Source organism: Hippopotamus amphibius, chromosome 2, assembly GCF_030028045.1.
Source record: "Hippopotamus amphibius kiboko isolate mHipAmp2 chromosome 2, mHipAmp2.hap2, whole genome shotgun sequence".
Lineage (NCBI taxonomy): Eukaryota > Metazoa > Chordata > Mammalia > Artiodactyla > Hippopotamidae > Hippopotamus > Hippopotamus amphibius.
The window spans coordinates 128,581,736-128,599,436 of record NC_080187.1 but is presented as its reverse complement, the minus strand read 5'-3'; the positions used below and the strand labels follow the sequence as shown (position 1 = coordinate 128,599,436).

General features: G+C 39.6%; 2 protein-coding genes across 6 annotated transcripts in view; one reads left to right on the top strand and one right to left on the bottom strand.

The window, feature by feature from the left end:
* Positions 1-17,701, top strand: part of CENPP (centromere protein P) — a 226,384-nt gene that overhangs the window by 149,533 nt on the left and 59,150 nt on the right. The window lies entirely within an intron of this gene.
* Positions 1-17,701, bottom strand: part of ECM2 (extracellular matrix protein 2) — a 39,765-nt gene that overhangs the window by 5,728 nt on the left and 16,336 nt on the right. For 2 of the 3 annotated variants that reach the window (XM_057722493.1, XM_057722496.1), the window contains exons 3-8: positions 15,642-15,830; positions 12,877-13,470; positions 10,493-10,608; positions 8,703-8,838; positions 3,123-3,280; positions 815-954 (exon numbers count right to left, since the gene is read on the bottom strand). In XM_057722493.1, the coding sequence (XP_057578476.1) occupies positions 815-954; positions 3,123-3,280; positions 8,703-8,838; positions 10,493-10,608; positions 12,877-13,470; positions 15,642-15,830 (1,333 nt within the window). The remainder of the gene's footprint in view (positions 1-814; positions 955-3,122; positions 3,281-8,702; positions 8,839-10,492; positions 10,609-12,876; positions 13,471-15,641; positions 15,831-17,701) is intronic. The other variant, XM_057722494.1, reaches the window with a different exon arrangement.

Genomic DNA, 17,701 nt, shown 5'->3' with positions numbered 1-17,701 from the left:
CTGCAGCTTCTGCCCACCCCATGAAGACTTTTCCCCCCATGAAGACTCATTTGCCCTGGCACTGCCACATCCTGCTGAACCTAACTGGCCCTCAAGGCCTCTTTTCATCTCTGTCCTGCTTCTGAAAGATGCCTGTCCCCATGGGGCACTCAGATCGCTCATTCCCTCACCACATGACTCCAGATCTGCTCTGATGCACCTGCTGCCAGGGCCTGACCCTGCTTCCCTGTGTAGCTAATCCTCTCTCTCCTGACACTTTGGCCCTCCCTGAGGGCTACAGCCTAGGGCCGCTGATTCCTTTCCAGGAAGATGGGCTCTGCTTTTTGCTTCTGCTATGAGGTCACACATTCTTTAGTCTATTTTGTAAGACTTGAAGCAGAGAAATAGTTTGAAGGAATGAAGACAGTTTGGTATAGAACAGTGAATCCTGGTGCTTCCACCTAATGGTGAGGGAGGAGAAGGGGGGTGGAGGGCAGCTTCCTTCTCACTGTGGGTAGGGGATTATCTCATTTAAACTTCATGACCGCCTGTGAGGTCAGCAGAGAGCAGCACAGTGATCAGACCTCAAGTCACGCTGCTTGGGCTCAGCACTTGCACACTGTAGGGTGTCCACAGCAGCACTGAACCTGGCCATCCTAACATCAGTCATATCGTGAACAGTTTGAACTCTATGCAGATAGCCAAGTTTCAGGTAGAGGGAGGTTCACTAAGAAAGAATGCTGTCACCTCCCTCACTCGCCCATGTTTGTAACCTGTTTAGTAGTGGCAAAGGAAAGAAATCATCTAAGAAAGTCAAATTGTAGCATGTACTTACTCTTGATTTATCCAGGCTAAAGGAGCAATTCTATTTTCTTCAATTTTATTATAACGTAATACAATGACATTGATCTTTCTGGTATGATTAAAAGAAATTTCAGTTATTTCTTCAATTTGGTTATTTTCTAGGTATAATTCCTATAATTAAGAGAAGAGACTTATTTTTTTCATATTAGTTGATAAATATATTCAATCTCACAGAATTAAAATCATGTTATAGACTTATCACTAGTGTTAGCTAAAGAAAGAGTCTTGCAGCTCTTCCAAATGAGTTCATTTTTTAAGTTGTCACATTTTCTAACTAGTAAAATAAAATGTACTATCTGTCATGGTTATGGAGTTAAATGAATTTTATTTAATTATTTTTAACCATAAAACGATATAAGATATAGCATACCATAATAATTGTATAAAGCTTTCTAATTTACAAAACTTATTCACATAAATTATTTCATTTGGGCTTCAAGATCCTGGAAACTAGAAAACAGGTAGAAATTATCCCCATTTAGCAGTGGAGTAACTCAGGCCTGGAGAGGTGGCAAGGCGTGTGCAAGGTTTCACAGCTAATACATGAGGGAGACTCATGCAGGCTAGCCCCAGCTTAGGTCAGCCTGCTTCCTACCCGTCCATGATGTCTGGAATATTTTTAGGCTCACATTTTGTAGATTTGTTTGTATTATAATTACTTTAATTAAAAGTTAATTAAGAGCCTTCATTTAACCTCAGGGTGAAGTTTGCTAGAACTATTAGTAAGTTTTCAACAGCTAGCTGCCTTCAAGTTAAATTCATTTGGCATTATAAGGAATTTTACACTCAGGGCTTTTGTTGGAATTCAGAAGTACAATTGGTATATATATTCAGAGTAACTTTCTATTCCTATTGTATAATTTCCCCCTTTTGTCATTTAATTTTGGTATTCTTGGAAGTGGGTAAAGTGAGTTTTAGCTTTTTGCTTTTACCTTCATGCATATTTAGGGGTGAACTAGATCAGTGGTTCCTAAACTTGATTGTATGTTAGAATCACTCATGAGCTTTTTAAAGTATAAATTCCAACCTAAATCAGAGCACAATCATTTATACATTGAAACTGCAGCTATGAAGTAGTGCGTTGGAAGGATTCAGAGCACAGGTACCTGCACGGACAGCGCCTCCCAAGAAGCTAGTGAGAGGGTCTTTGGAAAGAGAAACCAGGGATGGGAGGATAGTATGTGAAATAGAGACACATTGCTCTTTTGTACTATCTAAGTGTTGTGTGTGTTTTACTGTGTACATTATCTATATAAAATGTTAATTTAAAAAAAAATTATAAATTGTGGACCCCATTCTCCAAAGAACCTGATTTAGCATATCTGGGATAGGTCCAGGAATCTATATTTCTTTAGAATCCAAGTGATTCTGAAGTACAGCCAAGTTATGGAACTTCAATCTTTACAATTTTGATAAATTCTGAAGGTCTGTCTTAATCTGCAAATAGGAGGAAGAGGAAGCATGGTAGCTGTGGTAGCGACAGTATCAGGTCAAGATGGATGGACCTTTCTTGGCTCACTGGGTCCGGAGCCATGGGAAGCTTGGTCCTGCTGGCTGATTGTGTATGTGGCAGAAACAGAGCTCAGAGGAGGTGGCCTAGGAGTCAGCTGGGTCTGCCAGACCTCTGCTCTTAATGCAGCAAGTTGGGGTGTATACTCAGTAGGGACGGCCCCCCAGAGTCCCCCCTTAGTTAAGTGTGTTCCTTGTTGTAGCAAGGGAGACCACGCACTTGGGCAGCAGGGAGTGTCTCCAGAGGGGATGGAGACAGGACAATGCCTGGGCCCTTGGCAGGAGCTAGTCAGAACTCATAAGCTGTGGGAAGGGGGTGGGGGTGGCACTGCTGGCACAGTCAGCAGCCTTCTCTGCAAATCTTGTCCATCCTCACAGTGTCACTGCTAGTCCATGTGGAACTCTGGGTGGAGCAGACTGGAGTGAACATCACAGTTCCAGTTTGGGACAGTTTAAACTACTTTGCAAGTCAAGGTGCTTTTTTGCAAGTTGTCGTTTCTGTTTGAATCCTCAGTTCATCGTCCCTATTCTTTCTCCAAGAGCTGTCAGCAGAACCAGTTTTCACTTTATCAGAATTCTCTACTAGTAGTTATAATTTTGATTCATAATTTTGTATTGTTTGAAAACAGTGCTCAAATTATAGTAAATTCTGTATATAGCACCAAAACTACTGGGTTTAATATACACCACAATAATCTAAAATGTATTGTTTGTTTTGTAATAGTGTGCTGTATTTAAAATATAAAACATTATAAGGAAGATATTGGTACCTCAACAGAAGCAGGAAGACCCTGTGGTATAATTCTAAATTTATTTCTTCCCAGACGCAGGTAGGATAGGCTCTTCAAAGGTTTGAAAGCTAAAGAATTGACATTAGTTTCACTGAGATTGTTTCCTTCCAATTCCAAGGTGACCAATTGGTTTAAGTCTATAAAAAAAATAAAGTTATTGTGATATGAGGAGTATTAAAAAACATATAATTTCTGTAGGCTTTCAAAATGTCATGGGAAATGTTCAGTTTATTTGGAGGCCTGATGTTGAGCTTCTTTCTTTGTATCCCCCACTTAGGGCCTTTTCCCAAGTACTTTGCGCAACCCAGATGCTCAGTTTAGCCAGGACTCAATGCTGAATGCATGGTCCAGGAGAGGCAGACCTGTAGAGAAATCATTGTTGTGCTGTATGATAACCCTCATACAAAAACTGAAAACACCACAAAGAAAAGAAAAGAAAAAGAAAATTATAGGCAAATATCATTGAAGAATGTATATGCAAAAAACCTCAACAAAATATTGGCAAATCAAATTCAAAGGATCAAGTGGGCTTTATCCCAGGAATGCAAGGATGGTTTAATAGCCACAAAAAAAATCAGTGTGATACACTGCATTAACAAATTGAACAATAAAAGTCATATGATCACCTCAGTGGATGCAGAAAAAGCGTTTGACAAAATTCAACATCCATTTATGATAAAAACTCTCAACAAAGTGGGTATAGAGGGAACATACATCAACATATATGACAAACCTACAGCCAATATCATACTGAACAATGAAAAGCTGAAAGCATTTCCTCGAAGATCAGGAATAAGACAAGGATGCCCAAGCTCACCACTTTTATTCAACACAGTTTTGGAAGTCCTAGCCATAGCAATCAGACAAGGAAAAGAAGTTGAAAGGAATCCAAGTTGGAAAAGAAGAAGTAAAACTGTCACTGCAGACAACATGATACTATATATAGAAAATCCTAAAGACTGCCACCAAAAAACTTAGAACTAGTACATGAATTCAGTAAAGTTGCAGGATATAAAATTAATATACAGAAATCTGTTGAGTTTCTATACACTAACAACAAACTATCAGAAAGAGAAATTAAGAAAACAATTCCATTTCCAATTGCATCAAAAAAAGAATAAAAACCTAGGAATAAATCTAAACAAAGCAGTAAAAGATCTATACTCAGAAAACCATGAAACATTCATGAAAAAAACTGATAGAAGGCAACACAAACAAATGGAAAGATATATCGTTTGCATGGACTGGAAGGATTAATACTGTTAAGGTGACCATACTCCCAAAGGCAGTCACAGATTCAGTTCAATCCTTCTCAAAATACCCATGGCATTTTTCATAGAACTAGAACAAATAATTCTAAAATTTGTATGGAAATGTAGAAGACCCCAAATAGCCAAAACAATCTTGAGAAAGAAGAATGAAGCTGGAGATACCACACTCCCTGGTTTCAAGCTATGGTACAAAGCTACAGTAATTGAAGCCATGTGGTACTGGCACAAAAACAGACCCATAGATCAGTGGGAGAAAATAGAGAGCCCAGAAATAAACCCATGCATTTATGGTCAATTAATCTATGTCAAAGGGAGTCAAGAATGTACAGTATGGAAAGGAAAGTTTCTATAAGGAACAGAAGCCAGAGGAGGGAGGTTGGGGGGGCAGGCATCCCATAGAGGCAGCAATGGCCAAGCAGCGACTTGGAATGCAGGCGGATAAGAAGTAGAAGATTGTAGAAGGTCATTCTATTTGCAAAGACAGATAGGTATGAAATGGCAGCATAACCAAGGATGTATGGGGAGTGTGATGCAATGGGTAGTTCCTTCTTCCAGGACACAGAAGGAGTCCTCTGCCTGGCAAACCCTCAGTCTCTGAACAAGGGAGTTACAGCTGTGAATTCCCATCACAGTGTTCACTTCCTGGCAGAGAGTGCAGCCAGATGGATGTTTTGAAAGGAGAATGATAAAAAATTCTCCACACATTCAGAATGAGCTACCAAGAAAGGCCTTTGTATAAACAAGTTTTTTCTAAATTGTTTCTACTAGTCTCAGGAGTGGTATGACCAAATCAACTGGAAACTTAAAGGAGAATGGATAGCTCAGCAGTGGTGATACCCAGAGGCATTTGAGTCAGACATTCAGGGTGTAACTTTGGAGTTTGTTCAGTGGCCAAAATTTTCTGAATAGGGGATGTTTTCATATTCAACTCATGTCAGATACTGCACTGAAATGCTCTGTGCAACTCAGATCCTACTCAGGCATGTCAGAGAAGTAAGACATAGTCTAAGCATAAACAAAAGATACTACCGTCAGGAGTACAGATCATAGATTCTAGAAGATGGCAAGGAGGATGTGGCAGTGTAGACTTCAGTGGTACAAAAGTGTGAGTGGGGCCAGGTTCTTAAGATAAAAAGATGTAGGTAGAAATGGAGCGTGAGGCAGCCAAGTGAAACCATGGAGGTACGAACCCACGTGGGTGTGCTCTGGTGTAGGAAAGTGACCAGCCTTGGAGTGGCCCATGTGCAAGAGGGGATGAAGGTCATTGAGAGGGCAGAGGTGGGCTGTAAAGGGCCTTTGTACACCAGAAAATAAGGTCTGACTTTCCTTCTCCAGGCAACGAGGAGCCTCTACAGGGAAGAGCATGACAAAGTATTAATCTGCTCGCGTTTATCATCAGCTGAAGGGCAGAGAGGAAGTACAGAGGCCAGCTAGTAAATTATAAGTGATACTATTTCCTCATATAACCAAAACTCTTTAATTTTAACAACTAAAGATCCTGAGACTCCAGCATACTTATCTAGTACATAGTTGAGGTTTTGGAATGTAGCAGAAGTTTTTCAGAGAAAAATAGATAATAGAATAGACTAATAGTCATTGCATGATCTCACAAGAGAGAGAAACAAAACACAACAATGTAAGTTAATGATATTATGCATTTACAGTTATTCTCTAGCATATGTGTATATTGAATGTGTAAGAAACACAGATAGTATGTACGTTTCTATATGTAACAGGCAACAGGATGGAGGTAGAGAAGGTTCTTGCAGGTTAGACTTGGGGCAGAAAGAGGATTTTATAGTCTGGAAGTTGGTAGAAGTCCCTCCCATTGTGGGTAGGGAGCTACATGACAGGTTATAAACCCGGACAGACTTTTGTGAGAACTTGATCTCACAGGTATTCTGAGTAGATAGCCACACACCATCATTGCTAGAAAGGATGCTGCGATCCTGGATTTTTGTTTGTTCTCATCACTAATGAAGACGGGAACTTTTAGAAGTCCAGTCTTCTCCTGCTGTCCCTCCCTTCTATCTTCTTACCTTCCCTTCATTGTTAAGGCCTCCCTTTTCTCTGTAGTGGGTGTGCAGGTCTCTCAATGGGCCCTAGGTGAGCTCCCAGCCCTCGGCATAGCATGTGCAGCTCCCTGTTGTGTGCTTCCTTCCCACCTTTTCTCGTCACCTTTGTTCTTCACTCCCCATCACACCCTGCTTCCGAGATTCATGAAACTGCGTGCATTTCCCATAGCATCCAGATTGTTTTGTTTCTTCACACTGCTTCTCTCCCTGGAGTGCCCTTCTTCCCCACTTTTCTGGAACTATATGTATAAAACCTGAAGGGTCATGAGGGAGATCACAGAAGTACTGCAGGCCACTGATTGTCAAGCCAGGGGCTTCCACCCAGAAGAGTAGTGTCACAGCACTGGCAATGGCCTGTGCTTGGGCTTGCTTTGCTCACTGCCAGCCAACCTGACCATCCACAGCAGTGGGACTCACAGGAACTGAGCAGCCCCACTGGCTGCAGCAGTCGAGGGAGAACCCAGTACCTGCGGGGCCAGCACTGGAGCAGGACTAAGAACACTGACCAAACAGAAGAAGAGCCTTCAGGCCACACAAAGACTATAGGAGCCTCTCTGGACAAGGTGACAGTGCAGAGCCTCCCCGCTGGCCGCCTGCGCAGGACCGAGGCCTGTGAGGTGCGCAGACTGTGGAGGTGGGCGGGGGATGGAGGAATAGGCCAGTTCACCCTGGAACACAGTCAACCCTCTGGGAATCTGGAAATTTTTTCATGAGGGAGAAGTGCGTGTGGAGAAGCAGTTGTAGGAATGTGTGAGAGCACCTTCCAAATAAGGATTTATAACATGTCATTTTGATAACACTGCTAGAAATACCATCTCACATGTAGTTCACATATAGCCCATTAGTACACTTGTCCTAAATTACGTGTTCCTTTGGTCTGTTTCACCTAGCAGTTAGAAACTGAACTTTCTAATGTCTTTTCCATATGACAGTGGCCCTTCAAAATTTGTTTATTAATGTTTTTCATGTGTACCCTGAAATCCATCTGGAAATAGAGTATTTCCATAACTCTGTAATCCTCAGATTTGGCAGTTCTCATTATTGGTTTTTTTTGTTTGTTTTTTTTTTTGCCATCACTGGAAGTGTTTTGTCCTTATGAAGTTTTTTAAGGCATGAAAGGAAATAATGGAATTGTTTTATTCCTTTAAAGGCTTGGTTATCAACATAAACATAATAAATACTTTCCAAATCAAATAAACAAAAAATGTTAAGCACTATACCTCAAGAGCTACACTAGACTATTCGGAAGATAAAAAGAAAAATTAGGCAGTCTTTGTCTTAAAGAAACATATAATCTGATCAAAGACATTAGCTAGAATTCGCGAATGGTTAATGAAGTAGTGCCTCTCTTACACTAAGTTCATAATATGACAATTCCAGTTGTACAGTTCAGTCCTGAAACAGTCTTAAGATGAGTAAATTACAGTTGTACCAAATGTACAGAATGTGGGGCACCTTCACTAAAGCCTATCCATGGGAAAGCCAGGCTGTCATGGCAACCATACACCCATGGACGTCATTGGTTTTGCCCTGTGGGGTGCATGTACCGCATTGACACACAAGTGCCAGAAGTGCCAGAGCAGCTCTCAGGAAACAGGACTGTCAAAGCCAAAGTGACTGCCACATAGAATGTGTGTGCTAAAGTTTATGTACTTTGTTTGTAGAATAATCCCTCAGCCTCACATAGTATGCCCATTTACTTATATTTTATACATAATTCTCATGTGCCAAAACATGACACGTTAACATAGCAAAGTGTTCAGAGGCAGCTGGGAGTTGTGGATGGGGTGTAGGGAGCATCTAAGGGTGATTAAAGTAGACCTGTTTGGCAAGCCATGGTACTGCGTTATCACCACTAATACCAAAAACATCAGTACAAACACAGCACCAGAACAGATGTCTGTGTGGGGATGTTAGTGTAACTCTTAGGATATTATGGATTTGTAATTCAGTTCCTGTATTGTGAATTATGCAAACCTGAAATCATTGAAAGTTTATTTGTAAAGTACATTTTTAAGACAATGGGCAGTTTAAAATACATTTTTTAAAGTTTCACCAGTCAATAGTTAAAATAAGTTTTATCAACTTAAATGGTAACATGACCTAAAAAAAATTTTTCTAGCTATTCATTTAGGAATGTTGCAAATAAAATTTCCACACAACTACAGAAGAAAGGTTATTAAGGACATGTCATAAAGTCAAATGTTAAATACCTGATAAACTTTCTTCATCGATAACCTGAAGATTGTTCTCATTGATTTTAAGTTCCTCTAATGTAGATGGTAGTTCTGAAGGAATCGCTACCAAATTGTTTCCATCCATATTCAGGCGGATTAAATTCTTTAGAAGCTTGAAAGGCAAATCTCAAAATTACTTTTTTTTATCTTGTCACGGATGTACAGTCATATATGTCATTTAATGGTCAGTTTGTAGTAGTTTCTAAATTTTCACAAACCCTCAGTTACTCAGGCTTAGACAAAAATCCCCATATTCCCCCCTGCCACATAGATGTTGGTCCTGTTAATAGCATTTATTCCCTGGTATTTTCAGCAAACTACATTGGTGATTTTGTATCACACTCACTCATATTTTTATGGTAACTTTAGTAAGCAAGAGAAAGTTCCTATCACCACTGGACTAGTCCTGCTTTCCTAGATCTTCGATTTTCACCTGCCCAGCAGTAGACACAAAGTTAATTAAATCATGCAGTAATCTGAATCTGTTACAGATACTAAGAAGACAGCAATTTGAATCCTTTCAGTGTGTGTGTAAACTCAGTTTTCTATCTATACTAAGGAGAAACAGTCATAAAATAGCACTATCTATTGTGGAAATTCTTCAAAATTAAATGCTACAAATATCACAAACTCTTTCTATATGGTACCCAAACAGTTTTCACTGTCTGAAGAGTGTATGTCCACATTTGTAAGTTACATGTTTATTGGCCAAACTGGCCTACACTACCAAAGTTACAGGATGATTTACTTCAGTGGTGCTCAGAGTCAATTTCAGCAGTTTGGAAATGGGACAGAGAATCCCAAAACAAGAAAAAGGTAATTTCCTACAGTGTCTTCTTTTTGACCAAATACAGGAAATGCACCAGTCCCAGCTGCTGTTCTAGCAGAAGCACGGCTAGCATGAGGCAGGACTCCAGGTCTTTCACATGAACATGGATACCAGGTGTCTGGAGCACTCTCATCTGCAGCCCAGAATCTAAATGAGAACCAGGAACTGAGCTCATAGGAGGCCAGTGATTTGTCCAAAGAGTGGATGGAAGACCATCCAAGAGGATAAAGTTTGACCTCCTGGCATGTAACTTGTTTTACTTGGACTTCTTTACGCACACACAATTATGAGCATTTGTTTACACACACAAGCCCCTCCTTTCTTCTGCCTTTGTTTTTTTGAAAGTCCTTGATACTCTTTTCTCCTTTTTAGAAAAATTTTTAATTAAATCTGATTCTTTCAAAGGTTTACTGCATGCTTTTCTCTCTTCCTCTTTCCCTAACCTATCCCCCTGCTAATCTTCATCTGAGTCCATTTGTTTTTCTAGGACCCCCTCCTGCTGTGAAGTATCCTTTATCAGATTTTGCAGAAAGCACAAAATAAGGAAGCTTTGTCTTGCTGGCCTGAAATAGTTTCCAGATAAGCTCTCCTTTTTTTCCCAGAACTACCTCATATACTAAGAGACCACATTTCAACATGTTTTCAGCTACCTGGGAGAAACTCCTCTATAAATTCAAAACATTAGTTTTGTCATTCATGCTGTTGTGGGTGCTTTAAGTATAAAGCACAGAAAAACAGCTAGAAACCTGTAAAACAACATACTATATTCAAGATAAAACTTGAATACAGTTTAGAGACATCAGAGAGGAAACTTTCTTTGGAGAAATCTCCAGTAAAACATTTTGCTTTTCCTTCCTTCTGCATCTCCACCCACTGCCAGTACAAGTCATGAGAAAGCCATCCAAATGGACTGTTACAAATCAGAGCATGTGTTTACCTTGAATGCTTTTGGACCTATGCCCGAAGAGCTGATATTATTTTTGCTCAGATCAAGCCTTTCCAAATTCGGTAATCCATTAAATGCTCCATCCGGAATGGAGGTGATAGAATTGCCTAGGACACATAGCAATTGTGTTTTAGGCTTCTGTGCCTATAAATACACGTATACCTGCACATGCGTAGATAGGAAAACACAGTACTTACAGCAAGGACCATGTGTATTATATAAGAAAATGAGTGTTTAGGGAAGAAAAAACAAGACTGGGACTAGATTATTTCACGTGGTCAAAATTTTCACTCTACGGACTTATGCTCTAGTATATCACGTTTTAGATGAAGCTGCTTAAAACAGCCCGAATATGGTTTGCTAGACAATTCTGGTGGCATTATGCATTTTACAACAAAGCTGTGTTTATGGAAGGTGCTATAGAAACTGATTTTTATACTTCTTCATATTTTCCTATTGATGTCTCCTAGACCCTGGACCAGAAATATACTTTTTTTTTTTCAATGAAATCTTGGGTGTATGACTTGCCTTCTCTGAGCATCAGTTTCCTCTAAATTAGAAGCTTGGGGAGATAATCTCTCAGATTGTCTCCAGATCTGATGTTATAATTCTGTGACTTCAATCTATAAAAGTTCCTGCATGCTTTAATTTACGGGGTTTTGGTTTGGCATTTAGTTAAGTACAGTAGTCAGTGATTTTTAAACCCAGAAAATGAGCTTACCAGAAATGGTGAGTACTATAAAAACCATGTGGTGACCTTATAAAACCAAGATACTGTGACTGAGCACAGGTCATTCATCTTTCATAAGACTTTAGACTTTCACAAATTGTGGTTTTGTTTTTTTTATTTTAATGCCAGGCAGAGCACACCTGGCATGCAGGCTGCAGAAGGAGGGGGCGTTGTTGGAGCAGGACACTCGGGGCATGAGAAGAATTCCTTAGGGAAGAGCATGTGAACGTGGTATCAGGAAGGCCGTAACACCAGAAGTGTCCTATTGCAGACCAGCTGTCCTGATTAAAGGGGTCAGGCTGTGACTATTGAGTATTAATTTATATGATCATTTTTTATTTCTGTTACTTTCCCCAAGACACATCTGAAACCCCACTCAGATTCTCTCACCCCTGCATCTTCAGAGCCATCCCCAGCATGGGCCTTACCACCAGACTCATCTACTGTCCCAGTCTTCCCGGCCAGCCAGCCTCACACACGCATCTGCCCTGCCATTCCTCCACTCAGAGCCCTTCCTGGTCCTATAAGAACATGGGCAAAAAGTCTGGACCACTCCGTGCCTACCACAATGGCTAAAACAAGGGGGGAACAACAGGAACTGTCTGATATTGCTGGAAGGAGTGTCACAACCATTTTAAAGAACTGTTTGGTAGCTTCTTATAAAGTTAAATATGCTTTTACCATGTCACTCAGCAATCCCACTCCTGGGTATATACCCTAGGAAAAAGGAAACTTAGGTCCACACAGTCATCCGTATGTGGATGTTTATAGCAACTGTATGCACAATTGCCCCAAAGTGAAAATAACCCAGATGTCCTTCAGCTGATACCTGTGGTCCATCCGAACAGTGGAACACCACTCAGAAGTAAGGAGCAGCGAGCAGCTGATAAATGCAACAACCTGGATAGCCCTCAGGAGCATTACGATAAGAGAAAGAAGTCCAGCTGAAAAGGCTGCACACTGTATGATTCCATTTCTATGATATCCTAAAAAAGGTACTCTAGGGACAGAAAACATCAGGGCTGGTGAAAGGAGGGACGTGACAGAATTTGGTGAGGTGATGGAAGTGTTTTATCTTAATTGTGGTAGTGATTATATTGTGGTAGTGGTATATCTTGATGTGGTAGTGACTGTATGCATTTGTCAAAACTCGAAGAATAACAGGGACTTCCCTGGCGGTCCAGTGGTTAAGACTTCGCCTTCCAATACACGGGGTGCAAGTTCGATCCCTGGTTGGGGAGTTGGGATCCCACATGCCTCGCAACCAAAAAAACCACAACATAAAACAGAAGAAATACTGTAACAAACTCAATAAAGACTTTAAAAACAGTCCACATAAAAAAAATCTTAAAAAACTCAAAGAATAATATACTAATAACAAGTTTGACTATATATAAATTATACCTTATAAAGCTGACTTTAGAAGAAAGTCAGTGGGAAGTTGGGATTTGATTTGGAGGAATTTGCTCTATACCTGACAGTGCTATTCTGCCAGTAAACACCTATCTCTTTTGCAAAGTTTTTATGTTTGAAGATTGTGAAATTAATCTGTTTTGGGGTCAACTTATATTATGAAATTAAAATATAACTTTCATAGGGCAATGGGAGTTAACCACAAAATCAAGCAGACGTCAATATCTCTTACCTATGAGCTCCAGACTTGTTATCTCTGGTGCTGTTAGCGGTGGAATTTGTGTGAGATCGGCGCTGATACAGGAGATGGTTTTGTAGGACAGAGAGCACCTGCTGGGCAGAGGTGGTATGCCTCTGCGGGTAGCTGGGACTGGGAGTCGAGAGGGCGTCCTGAACATATCTCCTCTGACGGCGTCGTAGTCGTCCTCGTCCTCATCCTCGCCCTCGTCCTCGCCCTCGCCCTCATCCTCGTCCTCGTCCTCGCCCTCATCCTCCCTTGCTGGGTTTCTGTGCTGATGGGCCTGCCTCCCCGCTTCTCCAGGTGTCTGCTCTCCCCCTTCTTTGCTCTGTCCCTCATTGGGAAGTCTCCCCCAGTCTCCAGGTCTAGGGGTCTTTTTCTTTTGCTCACTATCTTCATATTGTTTCACTTCTTCTCCATCCTCCTCAAATTGAAGTTCCTCTTTTTTCAGTGCTTGATCCATTTCCACCCAAGGAGGTGGCTCTTGCTTATGAGGTAAACTGGTAGGTTCTCTTTGTTCTGAAGAATCACCAGAAAATTCAGTTCTGTCATTGAATGCTATACCATTGAGTAGCAAATAGGAGGCAACTGACCATGTGAGGAGAAGACAGCAGAGGCAAGTTGTGGTATTAATAAAAGGAAAAAATCATAGTGACAATTAGGTTAGTAAATATTATTCCCTCCAGGTATATGAGTGCAGTTTAAACATGAAATGCATCTTGAAATTTTTGCTTGAATAGTTTTAATAGAAATAAATAAACTTTATTTCTGTTTTGGAAGAAGTTATAGGTAATTCTTGTTTTGCTTGTGAGCCTTAATACTTGTTTTTACTAAAGTATCATGCTATCTGATGCGTAAAGAGGGAATAATATTAGCATATGTTGCAAAATGGTAAGCAGTCCTATTGTGAGATTGTAATATAATCAGATGTGATACCTTTATAATAGATACTGTTCAGTTAATTGGGGTTATTGATAAGGTAAGACTCGATACACTATCAGACATAAAAAAATGAAACAGATATACATTTTACTTGCTTATGGTGGTGAAATTGGCTTTTATTTATAGATTTATTATATTTGTCCAATTTTCTTTCAGCTCCATGGGCCTAAAAGCATCCTCTGAAATTTAGAGTTATAGAAAATTCTCTTCTATTTTCCTCCCAGATTCTGTATTTAAATCATTTTTACTGCTTGAGACCTATGGAAGTTATCCTGGACTTAAATGATGTTTTCTTAACCTAGACATATGCACAAGAGTATTTTTCATTATTCCATGATGATGAGAGCATAATATACAATAGTAGTAAGTTTATCTACATTTATTTAGCTGTTAATATCTTTGGCAGAAAGTGAGGAAGACTTGACGAAGACCAGACTTCAGGCTCACCCTCTGAATGAACAGTTTTAGGGAAAAGTGAACTCAGTACATAGATTTTCTTTAATCAAAATATAAAAATTTACTTAATCATTTCCATGACTTTATTTAATGTCATACATAAATCATCTCAAAAAAGGACTCAAAATATAATTATTTGAAGGAATTACTTGAGATTTCAATTCAGTATATATTATAAAGTCTGTGAGTTATTTTCTTCACACATCTGACAGAACATGCAGAAGGAGAACAGGAAAAAATTAGCAAAAGGAAACTAAAGCTATCATATTTAAACATATCATATTTAAACATTTAAATTCTTTCCTGTATATCCAAGTTTATTTTTCCAAAATAACCACAGCATTTCAAGAATAATAAAGTCCTTTGAAAAATGTCTGAGAATTTCTGGATCTTGCCTTCTTAAATCTTGTGTTTCATCTCCTCAGGAGTCAGTTTCATTAAACACTTTTATTTTCTAACATTTTTTAGTCATAATATCTTAGGAAAATAATTGGTAGTATACACCAAAATACATTTCCTAAATGTTCTGGAGTTCTTCCTGGGAGGAGACTTTTGTAGGTAACCACCCTGTAATCATCCTGTGTGTGTGGAAACAACCAAACAACCTACCTTGATCATAGGCAACAGAAAACATCTTTATCCCTTCCCATCAAATTATTTAACACACATTTATTTCATAAGCTATTTGCCAGGCTTTTCTTGGAGGAGCCCTGAGCCTCCTTCCCAAGAGTCCTCTACTCCATCAGCCTCATAGGATAAGGAGCAGTGAGCAGCCAACAAATCCTCACAGTGTGATCTTTCTGTGCACAGCAGGGCCACAAAAGAAAGCCGTTACTCCAGGGCCGTGGCCGTATTTCCCTAGGATTACTGGAGCAGTAATGACTGCACATCGACTGGGAGAACTGGGTTTTATTCTCTCTAGATGCAAACCCCTCCTCCCTTTGTTCACCATGAGTTCTTCATCTTCATTTGGGTGGATAACTAAACACGTTGAGTTGAATTAAGTAGGATAATGCATGTAAGGAACTAAGCAGAGCTCTTCACACACACGAAGAACGTGGGAGATGTTTGCTGTGTAAGCTCTGTCACTACATCTGTAATGCTGAGAGTGAAATGTGGAATGTGATCTGGTCCGAGTTTACTCGTTCTAACACAGCTACAACTCTAAAGCCAAGATCTTTTATTTCTCTCCCCGTCATACAGTGTCCCAAATAACTTCCATGTTTATCATCATTGTGCCAGTATTTAAGTATCCTAATGTTGAGTTTATCATAATTTAAAATTTAAGGTAGTGACAAAATAAAAACAAATGGAAGTTAAAGACTAAATTACGTGTGATACTTTGGGCTAAATATTTGTACCAGTATCAGAGCAGACGGGGCAGCATTCTCCTTCAGGTGTAACTGTTTGGGGGCACATCTGAGGGTGGCACTTGGTCTCATCACAAAGGACTCTTCCATTCGAGCAGAGGCAGGTGGTGCAGGGCTCGGGGGACCATACAGCTTTGTTATACATGGTCATCCCATTTGCCAAACAGTGTCCTTTCTTTCCTAGAAGAGAACAGTAACATTTAAATTCCTTGTGTGATTACTAGCACCTATGAATGGAAGTGAGCCCAGTGTGAAGCCCAATGTGCTAGGGCCACACAAGAATAACATTCTGTGTTTATGCATGCATAGGGTAAAAGTATGTTACAGATGTAACCCTCTGAAATGCTTTCCATGTGCTCTATTTTCAACCCCTCTTACTTAGGCTCTGAGAATGCCCTCCTCATGGTACCGTGACTCTGAATCATGTTTACATCCTGTATCTGTCAGGATGGCTGAGGTATACAACAACAAACAACCCCCAAATCTCAGTTATTTCTTGTTCGTGCTGTGTGTCCAATGTAGATATTGTTTGTCAGGACAAAAAATTGGCTTCATCTCCGAGCCGGCTGCCCTGATGGCCACAGCAGTGGGAATGTGAGGTTGCAAATAAGACAAGCTCTAAACTTGTCTAATTACATTGACCAAGGCAAATGATATGGCAGTGTCTCACTTCAGAAGAGAAAAAGCTGTGTCATTCCATCCCATGCCAGAAAGCAGAGAGCTGGAACAGCACTAACGATGAACAAGCCCACATTGTACCCTTCCTGATGTGTGGATAGAGAGGTGAAATCAGACTATGCTTGTGGTGCTTCTGACACTGAATTCTCAAGGAGACATTGCAGCGATCTCTTTTTTTAGAATTGTTGTGTTATTGAAATACAATTCAAATACCCTTTTAAAGTACACAGTACAGTGAGTTTTAGTATATTGTTTTCTCTGCATGCAAGGTTATAGATACATGGATAAGTGTGTCGACTAAACAGGCCATTAGGCAATCAATCTGAATGTTAGAGGGGATGTGTTCCTTCCAATCCTAGTGTTATTCCTGATGACTCTTCTCCATCTGATGAGCTACTGTGCCCACAAATGAGCTCTCACATTTGTCCCCTTCTTTCCCTCACCACTGTATCAGCCCTATTCAGGCCCTACCCATCTCTCATTTGGATACTTGCAGTAAACTAATCCCACCCATCCAATTTCTCCCCTGGGAAAACAAAAGATATAATCAGGAGTTTTCTCCTGATTATAATAGTACTATACTGTATCAAAATTCTAACAGCCTTTTTTGCAGAAATGGAAAAGTTAATCCTCAAATTCATAAGGAATTACAAGGGGCCCCAAATAGCCCAAAAAAAAATATTGAAAGAAAAAAAAAAAAGAACAAAGTTTGAGGACTCACACTTCCAGATTTCAAAACTTACTACAAAGCTAATGGCATAAGGATAAACATATAGACCAGTGGAATATTGAGAGTCCAGAAATAAATCCATACATCTATGGCCAATTGATTTTTGACAAAGGTGCCAAGCCCATTCAATGGTGAAAAAAATTGTCTCTTCAACAGATGGTGCTGGGATAACTGTATATCCATATGCAAAAGAATGAAGTTAAAAATTAACTGAAAATGGATCAAAAACCTAAATATAAGATCTAAAACTGTAATATTCATAAAATAAAGCATGACCTTGGATTTGGCAATGTATTTTTAGATATGATTCCAAAAGCACAAGCAATAAAAGAAAAAATAGATGAATTGGACTGTATCAAAATTAAAAATTTGGTCCATCATAGGACATTGTCAAGAAAGTGAAAGGATAGCGTTTACACAATGGGAGAAAATATTTGCAAATCATATCTGAAAATATTTGCAAAAATAACTGATATTATAAATATCTGATATTTGGAATATACATAAAAATCTCTTATAACTCAACAATAGAAAGCCAACCCAATTCATAAATGGGCAAAGGACTTGAATTAACATTTCTTCAAAGAAGATATACAGTGAACAATAAGCACATAAAAAGATTCTCAACGTCATTAGTCATTAG